This window comes from Netta rufina, assembly GCF_964035555.1.
Source record: "Netta rufina genome assembly, chromosome: 15".
Lineage (NCBI taxonomy): Eukaryota > Metazoa > Chordata > Aves > Anseriformes > Anatidae > Netta > Netta rufina.
This window is the reverse complement of record NC_140138.1, coordinates 1358984-1376092: the sequence shown is the minus strand read 5'-3', so window position 1 is coordinate 1376092 and position 17109 is coordinate 1358984. Positions and strand designations below refer to the sequence as shown.

At 39.6% G+C, this 17109-nt stretch overlaps 1 protein-coding gene across 4 annotated transcripts in view; it reads left to right on the top strand.

Moving 5' to 3' along the window:
* CLEC16A (C-type lectin domain containing 16A) overlaps positions 1-17109 on the top strand; it is an 87444-nt gene that overhangs the window by 45556 nt on the left and 24779 nt on the right. For all 4 annotated transcript variants that reach the window (XM_084295926.1, XM_084295925.1, XM_084295928.1 and 1 more), the window contains exons 19-21: positions 6200-6351; positions 7007-7211; positions 8001-8168. In XM_084295926.1, the coding sequence (XP_084152052.1) occupies positions 6200-6351; positions 7007-7211; positions 8001-8168 (525 nt within the window). The remainder of the gene's footprint in view (positions 1-6199; positions 6352-7006; positions 7212-8000; positions 8169-17109) is intronic.

The following is a 17109-nucleotide window of genomic DNA, read 5'->3' as shown; positions in this document are numbered from 1 at the left end:
GTAGCAAGGTTCTTAGGTCTAGTATATGACTGTACGTTTAGGAATGAGTCACATATTCAAAAAATTCACTTCATATTGCTGGGCATGCTGCCATTTGCATGACATAGTGTTACTTTTCAGCATTTTTTTTTTTTTTTACTGTAAACAATTTTTAAAGCATTTAGCTTTTGCGTTTACATATTCTGTGGTAACTACCCGTCTTAGACTGCATGTGAAGGTTGTAGGTGCCTCACGTTGGTGGCTTCTTTAACCTTATTCAGGAGCTCACCGCTTGTGTGAGGTTCACTGGCAGCTCCAACCGGCAGCCTCGATGCTATGATCTTGGTTTCAGACAGTTGATTCTCTTAGTCACAAATGTTTGAAATGCCATGGCTGAGGGGTAAATGCTGATACGTTTAAAGTTATTTCTGTACTAAAACTGGAAAGCTAACACGGTGAAATCTCCTTCTTCACTCTCTCTACCATATATACAGACTTTATATAGGCTATGTATTCAAGTTTTTTGTTTTTGTTTTTTTTAATTAAGTGTACAAAGACTTGGGGAACCTTATCCTAGGACATCAGGGGATCACCCAGTCCATGCCCCTGCTCAGAGCACGGTTAGCTAGAGCAGGTTGCTTAGGTTCCTCACCATTTGGAATTTGTGTCTTCTAGGATGGAGACTTCTTTAGCACTTGCAGGGCAAGCAGGCGATCAGGCCTAGTCAGCATGGGTTTATGAAAGGCAGATCCTGCTTGACGAACCTGATCTCCTTCTATGACAAAGTGACGCGCTTGGTGGATGAGGGAAAGGCTGTGGATGTGGTCTACCTTGACTTCAGCAAGGCTTTTGACACCGTCTCCCACAGCATTCTCCTCAAGAAACTGGCTGCTCTTGGCTTGGACTGGCGCACGCTTCGTTGGGTTAGAAACTGGCTGGATAGCTGGGCCCAAAGAGTCGTGGTGAATGGAGCCAAGTCCAGTTGGAGGCCAGTCACTAGTGGCGTCCCCCAGGGCTTGGCGCTTGGGCCGGTCCTCTTTAATATCTCCCTCGATGATCTGGATGAGGGCATCGAGTGCACCCTCAGTAAGTTTGCAGATGACACCAAGTTAGGTGTGTGTGTCGATCTGCTTGAGGGTAGGAAAGCTCTACAGGAGGATCTGGATAGGCTGCACCGATGGGCTGAGATCAACTGTATGAAGTTCAATAAGGCCAAGTGCCGGGTCCTGCACCTGGGGTGCAACAACCCCAAGCAGAGCTACAGGCTGGGAGATGAATGGTTGGAGAGCTGCCAGGCAGAGAAGGACCTGGGAGTGATGGTGGATAGTCAGCTGAATATGAGCCAGCAGTGTGCTCAGGTGGCCAAGAAGGCCAACAGCATCCTGGCTTGTATCAGGAACAGTGTGACCAGCAGGGCTAGGGAGGTGATCGTCCCCCTGTACTCAGCTCTGGTGAGGCCGCACCTCGAGTACTGTGTTCAGTTTTGGGCCCCTCGCTACAAGAAGGACATGGAGGTGCTTGAGCGGGTGCAGAGAAGGGCGACAAAGCTGGTGAGGGGCCTGGAGAACAAGTCCTACGAGGAGCGGCTGAGGGAGCTGGGCTTGTTCAGCCTGGAGAAGAGGAGGCTCAGGGGCGACTTTATCGCTCTCTATAGGTACCTCAAGGGAGGCTGTAGCGAGGTGGGGGTTGGTCTGTTCTCCCACGTGCCTGGTGACAGGACGAGGGGGAATGGGCTTAAGTTGCGCCAGGGGAGTTTTAGGTTAGATGTTAGGAAGAACTTCTTCACTGAAAGGGTTGTGAGGCACTGGAACAGGCTGCCCAGGGAAGTGGTAGAGTCACCATCCCTGGAAGTCTTCAAAGGATGTTTAGATGTAGAGCTTAGGGAAATGGTTTAGTGGGGACTGTTAGCGTTAGGTCAGAGGTTGGACTCGATGATCTTGAGGTCTCTTCCAACTTAGAAATTCTGTGATTCTGTGATTCTCAGCAACTCTGGACAACCTGTTTCAGTGTTTGACTGCCTCCACAATTATTAAAAAAACACTTTTTTTTTTTTTCTTGCTTTGGTGGTATTTCTTGTATTTCAATTTGTGCTTAATGCTTCTTGTCCTGGAACTGGATACCACTGGCTTCATCTTGGGAGATTTAGAGTAGAGATTAGGAGGAAATTGTTCACTCAGAGGGTGGTGAGGCACTGGAACAGGTTGCCCAAAGAGGCTGTGGGTCATTCATCCCTGGAGGTGTTCAAGGCCAGGTTAGATGAGGCCCTGAGCAACTTGATCTAGTGGGTGGCATTCCTGCCTATGGCAGGGGGGTTGGAACTAGGTGATTTTTGAGGTCCTTTCCAACCCAAGCTGTTCTATAATTCTGTGATCTTCTTTATTTCCCACCCCAACATCATAGTTTTTTATTTATAGATACTGACGAGGGGTTTATGAAGAGCATATAATAATATTTCCATTCAAATATCTTCCAAGAAAGAGCTTACCTTTTGAGTACATATCCAGTTACTTTCAGGTCCATTTAATGAACATTAACAGTGCAGGCGTACATTTTGCAGAAGAGATATATCTGCTTTTGGTTTCCTGCATCGCTATGGATGCTAATAAACACTAGTCTTGTGTATTTTCCAGATGGCCTTGAAACACTGAACTGAGTGTGAAGGTTTCAAGATACTCTGGAAACTCAATTTTTTCACTTGCCTATACTAATAAGTTGGTGAGTGCTAACACACATTGTACAAGAAAACTATTTTTCCATATATTTGAAACTTGACACGCATCTGAGAGGAAAATGTATCTTTTATAGGTGATTCCAGAAAAGATTTCCTTTTAAATGTGGACATCCAGTTACTCCTTAACATCCTCATAAAGGCGAGATTTTTCTGGACTTCCTGGCATAACTCATCTGTAGTGTGTATGTGACATCCAGATTTGTGCTTATTGCTAGTGATGTGAAAGAGCTTAACTGAACAGTTTTGCTGGTTTACTAATAGTTAATTATAGAATGATTTACTTAAGACGATGCTGTGTTCTGTGCTGTTTTTTTAGCTTTGGTTTACAATACCTTAAACTGCCTCCTTACTACAAGCAAATGCTAGATTGGTATTTTACAACTTTATACCTGTAGAAATCAAGGTGTTTAAATTATGTAACAGTAATTAATAAATCAAGATGCTTAAATAATTATTAAAAGTACAGCTTAACAGTTTTAAGATAATTGCAGAAAACAGCGCTACAATATGGAGTCCCTCTGCTTGGGAATCACTAGTCTTGTATTCACAGTAAATAAGTTTAGCAACAAGCTTGCTTCTGCTTGATTGCAGTACTCCAAGTATGATCAGCATTTATAGTATGTTCTCTTATTTTCCATTATTTTGAGGTGTTCAGAAATAAATCTTCAGAGGAAAAACAATGGTAATGGTAAAAAAATAAATAAATAAATAAAATAAAACAGCTCTTAAAATTGTGTTGACGATGAGAGCAAATTTTATTTTCGTAAACATATTTTTAGATAGCTAGATTTTTGTTCAAGCATACTCAGACCTGGTCAGATTATTGTGTTCTTTCCAAAGTTAGTAATGTTTTTCCAAGTTTTATTTCAAAAAAGAGCTTTAAAACTGATTTAAAAAAAAAAAAAAAAGATCTTTCAGATTTTTCATCTCACATTGTTCTTGGAAAGAAAAAAAAAACAACTTTCAAATTACTTCGCTATTGGATTGCATTCTGAAATGTGCTCCCTGGCATTCTCCTCCATTTATCTTCTCAATTCATCTGTATACAGTTCTGTATTTTTCCCTTTTTCCAAGGTTATCTTAACTCTTTTTTTCTTTTTCCTATATTTCCAGTGAATCTTGTGACATTTTTTTTTTAAATGCGTTTACCGTTAGTAATATCATTCAGACCTATTTCTTTATCTGAAACTGGTGGTGAGAAGCACTTTAAAGATGAATTCTTCTTTTAAAGTGGTTAGTATTTCTTGCAGTAACAGATGGCAACTCACTCTTAGCAGTTCTTTTTGTTCTTTCCTGCTGTTCCTAAAGGGAACAGTGCTCACCTCCTCAAGAAGAACAGTGCTCACCTCCTTAGGAAGGTTGGTAGTATCCAGTCCTGATGAAGAGGACTAATATGTGAACTGAGATTTTCTTCTGATGGACAAACTAGAGATGGCAGTTACAAGCGATAGAACAGTTTTGAACTTCTCTGGAAGAGATGTTTATTGTAAAGAGAAACAAATGTAGTCTTAGACTGTTCAAAAACGTGGTTGAAACAGCTTGTCAAAAACACTTGGGCCAGAGAGTATGGTATATATAACTGTTTCAAAGGACATATGTAAAGTCTGAAATTGCTTTGTAAATTCTTGGGGTGAGTGTGGGGAGTATGTTATAGTTTTGTCAAGGACCTTGTATGAAGTTCTGAAGTTCTTTGCAGTGAGTCTAGCCCAGTAAGCAGTAAAGCAGAATTTCTTACCAAAAAGGCTGCATGTTTTTGGAAAAAGTTCTTTATGTCAAGTGCGGAGGCAGTACAGTAACTATCTGTAGCTTGCCAGATGAGTAAAAGCTCATCTTGGACTGCCAGCTAAATACACAGTGTGCTTAATATTTTCTATAAGTTTCTGATCCCTGCCGAGGATTTCTAGAGTTGTGATGACTATAAATCATGGAATCACTAAACATCAAGCTCTGAGGCAACTCAGATATTTAGACTGATATTTAGACCATCTCCTAAAGATGGTCTTATTTAGACAGTCCCCTAAAAGTAGCTGTTATGTTCTTCAAGACTTCAGATAACAGTCTTTCAAGGCTAATAGTTTGTGTGAAAATACATCTTTCTTGCTGCAGACAGCTGAAGACTTTGAGCTCTCCTTGCTAGGCAGTATTTCCTAAGACTTGTGTTTTTCTTGGAGAGCTGCATTTAGGGCCCAGAATCTTGGCACTAAAGTGTCCAAACTGTTGGAAGCCTCATCTTGCATGAGGCAAAATTAAGCATTGCTGTTAATAATAACAGAAGTGATACTGTATTCTCAGATGAGTTCACTGGAAATGTATTTAACCACGTTCTCTTCTGTTTTCGTCATAGGATGACTATAGCATATGACCCTGCAGCAGCTGTGAACTAGAAACAATAACATAAATGGAGAACACTGGCTTGTATAAAGTCAAGCGATTCCCATAACAGTTGCCTAATAAATGAATGATTTTCCTTTCTGTTCTTTGATTAAATTTTACGGTAGTGCTTTGTCTTCAGTTGTTTTGTTTTTTAAGATCTGAATTTGCTTGCTATAAATAGTAGTAGTTGGAGGTGAGAGAGGAGAAAAAGAGCTGTGTATATTAAATATGTGAATGAAAGTATCAACTTGATGAAATAAAAACCTAACATAGTTAGATTAGCAAAGGTCTGTTAGGAGAGGTGACAGTGCAATTCGTGGGACTCTCAGAAGACTTTGGGTGTAAAAAATAGGATTTAGTCACTTCTCAAGAACTATGGGTTTGAACTGGTATGCATACAATGAGGAGGTTTGGAAAGGAAGGGAGGGAACTCTTTTTTGAGATCTGTAGTTTAAAGGGGCTTTCACTGTAATGGTTAAAAGAGGATATGATTATTCAGTGTAAATGTACAATGTGGGTGGGTAAAGGAAAAGATATAACCTCATTTAACTAATGGCAAAAAGTGCAATTTACCATGAAAGTCCATGTAGTCTTGAAGTTGGAAGGCTTCCAACAGTCAGAGGAGTAACTCTTCAGGCTTCTAGAAATGGAACTTGCCTCAGACTGGAGCCTAAGTTTATCAAGAAGTAGATATAATTACCTGCAGATATGTTGGACGGTATCTGTGGTCTTTCAACAAGACTCGAGACTTCTGTTAAGTAAAAGAAATCAACATGGTGCAATTTTACCGCTGAAGTGAAGTGACCTTTTATACTAAAAGATAATGAAAGAAGTGTGTTGTAATGTACATCTTATGAGTAGCTCTTAGCTTGTGTTGTAAAGATGATTGCACTTGTATATATTATATGGTCCAGACCCAGGACTGTCTGAACGTGGTTCAGGGCAGCCTTCTCTAGGTGGCCCTGCTTGAGCAGCAGGGTTAGACCAGATGAACTCTAGAGGTCCTTCCAACCTCAACCGTTCCATGATTTTTGTATTCAAGTTGTTTTCATATAAAACCACCAAAACCCAGAATCATTAAATTATGTAGCTATATAACTTTTTTCCTTCTTTCAGATAACAGTGATCTAATTGCTTGTACAGTCATAACAAAAGATGGAGGTCAAGTTCAAAGATTCCTGGCTGTGGATATTTACCAGATGAGCTTGGTTGAGCCAGATGTTGCCAGACTTGGCTGGGGAGTAGTTAAGTTTGCAGGCCTTTTGCAGGTAAGAGGCTTTAATCTTAGCACTGTATTTTCTTAGCTGAAAATCTCTATTTATGTAGGATAAATAGTAATAACAAAATTAGTTTATATATTTAAGGTTCGTGCCCTGCTTGCCTATTTCTTCTCTTACTAGTCTTTTTATGTTCCTGCCTTTAAACTATTCCTGTTTTTCTGAAGATGTTTTTGTAGACAACTGGAGGCACACTTAAAAATGTGGTAACTTCCCCAGTATACGTTGGGGTATGTTCATTTGAACACTGAAATGATATAGAATTAGGATTGAGTCCCAGGTGTTTTCCTTCAGTGTCACAGTAATGAACCTTCCCAGTGTTCTGAACATCGTACAAGGGTAGAGAAGGTGACAGTTTGCAACTTCAGAATTATTTGTGCTTATCTAATTGATTTTAAAAACTTTAGAAAGTTTGTCGTTAACATTGGCTAAAGAGACATATGTCTCCTGAAAATTCTGTATGCTCAAATTATTGCATTTTAAAATGACTTAATCTTTAGGAGTGCCATTTACTGCAGAACTGAATTTCAGGATTGTACAACTTGCATAGTTGTTTTTTTTTAATTGTTGTTATTTTTAAAAACCTGGAAACTGTTTTAAAATGCTAACTTTTTTCATTAGCTATTTGCCTTCTCTTTCTGTTCAGGATATGCAGGTGACAGGAGTGGAAGATGACAGTAGAGCTCTGAACATAATAATTCATAAACCTGCTTCAAGCCCTCATTCTAAGCCCTTTCCTATCCTTCAAGCAACCTTTATTTTTTCTGATCACATTCGCTGCATTATTGCAAAACAACGTCTTGCAAAAGGTCGTATCCAAGCTCGGCGTATGAAAATGCAGAGAATAGCAGGTAAACAGTTACTTTGAAATGATTCTGAGAAATGAAACTTACGTGTCATAGCAAGTCACCCTGTGATGTAAGGTTAGAAAAAATATGTTAGAAAACTGAGAAATGTGCACAGAACTGCAAACCAGTGTCTAGTTTCCAAGGAAGGGATCACATATGATGGTGTTAATTATAATGATTAATGCTTGGGTGTTGTAGTGACGAGCATTCTAAAATGTTAAGAAGAGTATCAGCAGCTAGATTTTTGTGTTTAGAGGAAATATATGTGAAGAAATGAAAGAGAGTTACTTCAAGTAATCAGCAAAGAGTCTGATACAAGTGTACTACAAGTCTATTTTGATACCTAAAATTTTAGATTGAAGTGCCTTGCAAAGGCATTTTTTTTTGCCAGTTTAAAGCAGTTTGTCCTTTGTCCATTGCTTTCTGCAATGTTCACTTATAACTATGAATGGTTTTACCCATATGGTGAAAAATGGAAGGTGGTGGTTTGTTTTTTAAAAAACTCCTTGCATTCCACAAACTATACTAGGAGTAGACTGTTTCCTTGTTTCTGCCCACTTGTATTCTGGAGCTTAGTGTTACCATGGTGTGAACAACAATGATAGAAAAAGTTGCCAGAAATCTTTTCTCCTTTTCCAGTGCAATTGCAACTGCAATTAAGAGGTAAATGCAAGCAAGTTAAACAGTCTGGTGTAGTCTTGAGATTCTGGGCAAGCTATTGATTTTATTTGATCTACTTGTTCTTTTATGTATTTTTGAGTAACAACAACTATCACTTATAATTAAACATAGCTCTCCTGGATCTTCCTGTTCAGCCTTCAACTGAAGTTATGGGTTTTGGACACAGCTCTGCAGCTGCATCCCAACACCTTCCATTTAGATTTTATGATCAGGCGCGACGTGGTAGCAGTGATCCTACAGTGCAACGCTCTGTTTTTGCATCTGTTGATAAAGTTCCAGGTAAGATCAGCATTAATTACCATGAAATTCCTGATGTGTTTCAAATAAATCAAAGAAGCTCGCTTTGAAAGTTCTAACTAGACTCCTTTTGAAGAAAAGAGTTTGCTATAAACTGTATACCAAAGAATGAAAACAGCTTGTTTACATGTTTAGTGGAAGGTCTTCTCCCTGAAGCTTGGCAAATGCCTTTTAAATTAGTTTGATTGTAATTTATCTGTCTTTTTATCATATCAATACTTATTTTTTAAAAAAGATTAACAAATGTTTAGAAATGCTCTGACAGCTACCCATTAAGTAGTGATTATCTCATGTCTATTGCAGGATGACTAGCGTAGCCAGGGGTGGTAACTCAGACTCCTTGTCCTAGTTCTCCCTTAGAGATGTGAATGCAAGCACATTTGTAACTCATGGTCACGGCCTTATCATATGCCTTAAATTTGTTTTTCTCAGAATTCATATTATTATTAAAAGTCTGCTGGTCCAGTGTTAAAAAGCTTGTTTTTAAGCTTGACTATTTTATTTCTGAAATAGCAATTTAGTCATAGTTGACTACTTGTGTTCTGAGTGCAAGGACTGAGAACAGATCTGTTGTACAGTCAAACGGTTCAGTATGGTTCAACCTTTGAATTTTACCTTAAATAAGGCTGGGAAGTCTTTGTCTTAGCAGAAAGCTTCCTGAGTCTTTACATCAAGATTCTGTAAGAATAGTTGATAAATGCAATAAAGTTTTCTGCACCCATGATATTAGGTGTTTACCAAAATGTAGAGATGACATCTGTACTTGGAAAGAAAAAAAAAAATAGGTCTGTAGAAGGTGCTTCCATCCACAAAGCTTTACATCCACAGGCGTGTAACTGTTCAGATCTGTTGAGACGTGTATAGATATTGCAGCGTGTGTGTAGACGGAGGAAGGTACATATTCAATTTATGACTTGAATACAAGCCATTAATACATACAAATTGTTTATTGGATGTGAATTCAGTGGTTCTTCCTGTTATGTTCAGTTGTTTGAAACCTCAAATTTTGAGGCTTTAAAGGTCACAAGTTTACAATAGCTGATAAAGCATTTATCAATAGCTGATAAAGCATTTAATTTAATAAAATTTAATTAAATTTTATTAAAAAAAATAATTTAATTTAAAAAAATTAATTTAAAATTTAATTAAAATTAAATTTAATAGCTGATAAAGCATTTATCTACAAGAAGGGCCGGAGGGCAGACCCGGGAAACTACAGGCCTGTCAGTTTGACCTCAGTGCCAGGAAAGCTCATGGAGCAGATCCTCCTGAGAGTCACCATGCAGCACTTGCAGGGGAAGCAGGCGATCGGGCCTAGTCAGCATGGGTTTATGAAAGGCAGGTCATGCCTGACGAACCTGATCTCCTTCTGTGACAAAGTGACGCGCTGGGTGGATGAGGGAAAGGCTGTGGATGTGGTCTACCTTGACTTCAGCAAGGCTTTTGACACCGTCTCCCACAGCATTCTCCTCAAGAAACTGGCTGCTCTTGGCTTGGACTGGAGCACGCTTCGTTGGGTTAGAAACTGGCTGGATAGTCGGGCCCAAAGAGTCGTGGTAAATGGAGTCAAGTCCAGTTGGAGGCCAGTCACTAGTGGCATCCCCCAGGGCTCGGTGCTGGGCCCGGTCCTCTTTAATATCTTCATCGATGATCTGGATGAGGGCATCGAGTGCACCCTCAGTAAGTTTGCAGATGACACCAAGTTAGGTGCGTGTGTCGATCTGCGCGAGGGTAGGAAAGCTCTGCAGGAGGATCTGGATAGGCTGGACCGATGGGCTGAGGTCAACTGCATGAAGTTCAACAAGGCCAAGTGCCTGGTCCTGCACCTGGGGTGCAACAACCCCAAGCAGAGCTACAGGCTGGGAGAGGAATGGTTGGAGAGCTGCCAGGCAGAGAAGGACCTGGGAGTGATGGTGGATAGTCAGCTGAATATGAGCCAGCAGTGTGCTCAGGTGGCCAAGAAGGCCAACGGCATCCTGGCTTGCATAAGAAACAGTGTGACCAGCAGGGCTAGGGAGGTGATCGTCCCCCTGTACTCAGCTCTGGTGAGGCCGCACCTCGAGTACTGTGTTCAGTTTTGGGCCCCTCGCTACAAGAAGGACATGGAGGTGCTTGAGCGGGTGCAGAGAAGGGCGACGAAGCTGGTGAGGGGCCTGGAGAACAAGTCCTACGAGGAGCGGCTGAGGGAGCTGGGCTTGTTCAGCCTGGAGAAGAGGAGGCTCAGGGGCGACTTTATCGCTCTCTATAGGTACCTCAAGGGAGGCTGTAGCGAGGTGGGGGTTGGTCTGTTCTCCCACGTGCCTGGTGACAGGACGAGGGGGAATGGGCTTAAGTTGCACCAGGGGAGTTTTAGGTTAGATGTTAGGAAGAACTTCTTCACTGAAAGGGTTGTGAGGCACTGGAACAGGCTGCCCAGGGAAGTGGTAGAGTCACCATCCCTGGAAGTCTTCAAAGGATGTTTAGATGTAGAGCTTAGGGAAATGGTTTAGTGGGGACTGCTAGCGTTAGGTCAGAGGTTGGACTCGATGATCTTGAGGTCTCTTCCAACCTAGAAAATTCTGTGAAATTCTGTGAAAATTTAGTGAACATGAACAAGACAAATAACTTCCAGATTTCCAAGATGCTCAATTTTATTCAGTCATGGAGAAGTTTGGAAAATACTAAAATTGTTTGTTTTTTTTTTTTTCAGACTGCCCTTACAACAGATTTTGTAATTTGTATTTGCAAGAGCTGAACTAAACATACAACTCCAGAATGAGACTTTTGGGAAAAAATTAGCCTTAGGAGGACAAGTAGTAGCTGGGTGTGTATTCCAGGTGTGTTGTGAGCAATATATCCATGGCAGCTTCTCCAAATACACTGGAAGTGCCTTAATGCTTTGTCATCATTTACAAACTGAATTAGTTTGAATCATCATGTTTCTAATACTCAGTATTTATGCAACATATCTGTCAGTTGTGCATAGGTCCATCTTAAAGTTATCAGCAGTTTCTCACCAGTCTGTAAAGACAGCTTGGATACTGTGCATTGCTTCATCTACTTCAGAGCTAACAAGACAGAAAAGGGCCACAACTACTCTTAAAACATTAGCTTGGAATTGGGATTAAAGGGATGATTCTAAGTCAGTCCTGTTTTTTTTTTTTTTTTTTTTTCTGTTTTAATTCCCTATTTTCTATTTCAAAAATTGATCTCTGAGAAGCTATTAATTCAGATGGTGAAGTTTTCTCCTTTGGGATTGAGTCATTTTGAAGTTGTATCGCTTTGAAACTGCTTAATTTTGCTCTATTAGTACAAATTAACGTAATCTTGTTACTACTAGCTGCCAGTCATTTGACAAAACTCAGCATTTCTCTTTTAATGTGATTCACAGATCACAAAATCCAAATCCTCTACTTAGAAAATAGATGTTCTAGTGCCTTATATCTGACTCGGAGATCAACTTGCCTGAGTGCTGAGCATGGAGAAGAGAAATCAAAAGCTTTCAGATTGCTGGTCGTATATCTCAAAAGTCAAGTTCATCATGTATGATGGGAATGTATTTCCTTGTTTGACTTCAGACTTTCATGGAAAAGGTGTGGTTGGAAAGATGCCAGCTTTACAGAATCAACCTTCTGTAAGAGGAGTGTAGTCATAACAAGTGACATCATCTGCTGATTTGGGGGGGGGAGGGGAGAGAGTGGGGAGACAACAGGCCAGTTGATTCAAACAGTTGTATACTTACTTTGATCTCCAGGAACTGAAGATTTTCAAAGTATGCACATACAAATCCAGAGAAAAAAGTATTTTGAATCTTTCGTTTGGTAACAGCTATGACAAATCACTCAAACAACATGAAGTTTTTCAAATTCCACATTTTTGGAAGGCATTTTGTAGCAGCCAGTAGTAACATACAGATGTGCTAATATATTGTTTTACATCCGATTACAAAATGCATATCAAATACCCCTACCATCTCAATTTTGCTGATGAATGAATGAGGATTCCCAGTTCCACATGATTTTGCTTTGAATTCGTTCATATTTATCCCTTAATCAGGCCCGGAATTATTTTTACTTTAAGAGAAAAGTTTTATAATTCAGTTAAGGTACAAGCTTCCTTTTTTCGTTTCTTAATGCTACAACTTTCAGTGATGTTTGACTTTTGCAAAGCTCGTATAGTATATGAGAAACACAACAGCAGTAGAAAGTTGATTTGATTATACTTTGTAAGAAAAAGGTTAAGCTTTCCCTGGTGATGGTGTGTTTGTTTTTTTTTGTGGATTTAAAGGAGAGTTTTTGGCAATAATTTTAGAAAACTAATCATCTCTATTGAGTAGGACAGTGTTACCTGTCAAAGCTTTGCAGCTAGAGTGATCTAAGAAATTGTCAACATTATTGTTTTAATTCCTCCTGCAAATGGCACTCAGTTTGGAGAATTTTAGTGTAACTAATTGAATTCTCTAAACTTCCCTTCTCAATGATTTTTAAAGTTCTAAGACCACTTATTTCAGTGCTCTCTGGTACATTTTCTGTGTCATATGGCACGTAGTGCTGTACATACACATGTACATGGTCTGTTCTGAAAGTAGTAGGACTCATTTAAAAAAATAAATAAATAAAAATTATTCATGAGAATAGAATAAACGATTAGAATTTTTCAAAGTAGCACCCTTCTGCACCTACACACTGCTGCCAACGAGTTTTCCAGTTTTCGTATGCCTCCAGGAACTCCTGGACCAGAATTCTGTTTAGCTCCCTCGTCACAGCCTCTTGAAGCACCTCTACCGATGCGTGATGCTTCCCCTTGAGTGTCGATTTTATTCTCGGGAATAGAAAAAAGTCTGGTGGGGCCAAGTCGGGGCTGTAGGGGGCCTGAGGCTGCGTTGCCACCTTGTGCTGGGCAAGATACTCCACTACGCGGAACTCTGTGTGGCTCGGCACGTTGTCATGGTGCAGCTGCCAATTGTTGACGATGGCTGGGTGGACACGAGCAATGCATTTTTGCAGTCTTGTGAAGACTTCCACGTAAAAAAATGCATTAACTGTTTTTCCAGGTGGTACAAACTCTTTGTGGATGACTCCCTGTTGATCAAAAAAGCAAATGAGCATGGACTTTTGCTTGGATTTGCTCATTCCTGCTTTCTTGGGGCATGGGGAAGCAGAGGTGTGCCATTCCGTGCTCTGCCGCTTACTCTCCGGGTCGTATTCAAACACCCACGTCTTGTCATCGGTCACTACATTGTCTAAAAAGTCGGGCTCCTCATTCACATGATGAAGAAGATCCTGGCAGATCACTTTCAGGTTGGCCTTTTGCTCCTCTGACAACACTCACGGCACAAACTTCACACACGCTTTCCTCATGGCTAAGTTTTCTTTCACCATCTCAAAAACTTGGGTTTGAGGAATGCTCAAGTCATCAGCAGTCATTCTGATACTCATCCTGCGATCACGGTTCAGTAAATTTTTCACTTGCGACACATTTTTGTTGGTCCTGCTGGTCGAAGGGCGTCCGGAGTCCACTCTTCCACTCTTTCCCTACCTTCTCGGAACAGCTTGTGCCACTGAAAAACACCCGATTTACCCATGGCAGCATCACCATAGGCCTCCTTAATCATGTTGTGAGTCTCTTTGCCCGTTTTATCAAGCTTTACACAAAATTTGATCGCGTATCGCTGCTCCAGTAAGTGCTCCATGATTCTCCGTGATGAGGCATTTTGACAGGTGTTCACAGTACAAGCGACCTGCTCTCTTCAACGGCCGACAGCCGACTGCCGATTTTTCCCAGCGTTCCCAATATCCCCCTCCACCGATCCTGCGTGCGCAGACCGCCTCTCGCCAGCCCGTTCGCCCAGGAAAAAGCCAGTCCTACTACTTTCAGAACAGACCATGTGTATATATATATATATAGTGCTGTACTTTTCCAGGGAGCATGCAGTTAGCTCATTGCAGTCAAACTGTGCTCGACGTTGCTTTTTAATTTTTAGGTCTGAAGTTAAAATCTGTTTTTAAAGTTCTTCCTGTTACTTGGGTGGATGTGGGGAGAGATGGTAATAGTTTAAAACTGGGTTTTGTGGAAGTTGGGTGAAAAGTGGCATATAACAGACCATGCCTCAGTGCATCCTTCTTAACACCCTTTATAAATCACGGGTTATGCAATTGCTGTTACTCATCCCTAATGACTGGCCTTACAAGCTTGGCTGTTATTATGAAAGAAGAACAGAGGCAAAGTCCTTCACTTGATCAATTTTATCATGAAGCCATAGCTATGTATACACTTCAGGGTCTGTTTTAGGTTAATGCCTATGCCAGAATGTTAGAGTGCTTCAGAGACAGCGTAGTTGGCTGGTCACCATCTCATATATTACTTATGTATTCATATGATGCTTTTGAAGCACTCTTCAAGTAAACAATTACATTGTTTTCAAAGAAAAAAAGTAGAATTGGTAGGTCTCCTGTAAACATAGGTCTTATGTTTAAAGTAAATTGATTGTTCTCCGGGCAAACTCAAATATCAGTTTCAAATACAAGTTCTATGCTGATATTTATATGCTCAGTGTGTGGTGAAAGCCTGTATTAACATATCTAAATATTTTTAACAGCTACGGTTGTTTTCCTGCTGTGAACCTGTTTTTCAAAAAACAAATTAAATCCATAGATGTCTCTTTCTATTTTCTCCTTTGTTAATACTGTAAAATATGCTGAAAATATTCAGATTCAAGGCAAAAAGGTTCAAGAAAAAATAGTGTAAATATTAGCCGTTACAAACAAAGTATGACTATCTTTCAGTTTTAAAATCTGGAGGAAGAAAAATGGGCTCCTTTTAAAGCTTTATCCCCCCTTTAAATGAGGAGGGGGGAGGTAGGTGAGAGTTCATGTAAAGTTTGCATTGCTTCCTGAAAATAGTTCTAGGAAAGCTTAAATACCAAGTATTGTTTAAGCAGTGTTTGAGATTGCTTGGATATGGATATACATGTATAGCAGAACTAAAATTTTCTTTACCTATAATTCACTAGAAGCATATTATACACTCTAAAAATGTTCTTCTTTGGCAAGCCCTACAGGTGGGCATAAGATCATAGATTATTTTTTTTTTTTAATTAATAGGAAGGCATTCTTGACATGTTTATAACCCTTCAGAATTTAATCACTGTATCCATCCACATTAAGGAAACAGATTCTTTTGATCACAGGTGATGAGCATCTGCACTTCTTACTAATTTTATGAATTGCTCAGCACATTTGAATGCTGTATACAAGTTATTTTGGAACTGTGTTATAGGACTGATCAACCCTTCCACGTTTGTCATCAACCACAACCACCACAGGAACATCAGATTGGGGTATTTTACTTCAGTACTAAACTGAAATTTGGAACATCTGGACTGGATTCTGAATAATTCTAATTTTCTAATGAATGGAAACATTTTAGAAACATTTTATGTCACTATTTAATTTTTTAAATTTTTTCATTTTTTTTCAAAGGGACAGATGTATTGCTTTTTGTTGGTTTGCTGGAAATTTGGTCTATTGCATCAAGGCAAGTGGGTTCATTAGTTATGTTTTAGTGCCTGTTAATATGTCTTGAGACATACAAGGCACCTGCATGGGGCTGGCAGATACCTTACGTGACCTGTGGGATGGAGCCAGCCCCATATGAAGGAGCAGCAGCAGCCCTTGCTTTCAGCAAAGCGCAGCCAGGTGACAGCAGTAAACAAAACGGAACAAAGGAGTTCAACGTGAGAACTAGTGTGAGATGTTTCAAGTGTCCCATGCAGCAGGATTCTGGGATGTAGTTGCTTTTGTTTCCCATTTTTTAAATTCCTTTGTACTAATAATTCCTTTACAAGAATAATGGAAGCTAACTGTTTATCACCTCAGCTTGTTTTTTTCTGATTAATATTCTGTGAACCATCCCAAGTTTGATATTTAGTTATGGCTGCTGCTTTTAATGACCCAACTCTACTTCCTTTTTTTTCTTTCTATTTATGTTGTCTGGTCATCAGATTTGAGGTATGAGCTAAATGCTATTCTTCCTATCATCAGAATGATCTGGAACAAAATCACTTCTGTACAGAGGTATTCAAGCAGAAGTGGCTAATAGGGTAATTTGACAGCACTAAGATTACGCAAGATACAGCAAACATGATTTATTTAATACAAATTACTATTCATGTGCAAGGAATTGAAGATACTATTGACACTGAGTTAAATATGCAGGAGTGCTAGGTTTTTTTTGTTTGTTTGTTTGTTTTTGTTTTGTTTTGTTTTGATAAACAGGAGTGGAAACAGAATCTTTCCCATTTACAATTTGGGAAATCTACTATTTACAAGGATTAATTTTAGTAAAAATCAGCACTTTATAATATCTCCCCATATTCTGAGAGAGACTGAGAATTCTGGGCTCTTGTATTACAGTGCTGATGTGCTTTTTGAATTAACTCATTAACTTTTCATCTTAACAGTATGCCATTTGAACTACAGCAGTTATTCCCATTTCTCAGAGTTTGATGGAAGAAATTGTGGCATACTTAACCAATGAGTTCCTTTGTACATTAAGGGACAGCTAAAATAAATGTCTCAGTGAAGTATCACTCGTGGTGAGGATGTTCTGGCAAGGCGTATCAGCTGGGGCAGAGAATCAAGTCCTGATGACTGTTCTAGAAACTAGTTGCTTAAGTACACTGAATTGATGAGAAGGATTGTGAATAAAGCTACAGTCATCATGTATTGTCATTGCATGGCAAAATGGGGAGACTAAGAATGTCATTTTATCATTTTTTTTAATACTGATTAAAGTATCGGTGGCTACTGGCAATTGAGCTCCATGTAACCAATTTGTTTTGTATATTTTTTTCCTAATGGAAAAACTTCTTACTGTTAATAGTTATTCTTCAGCTCTATGAGGCTGTAAGTGGATTTCTTAGATTTAAACAATCTCTTCAGAC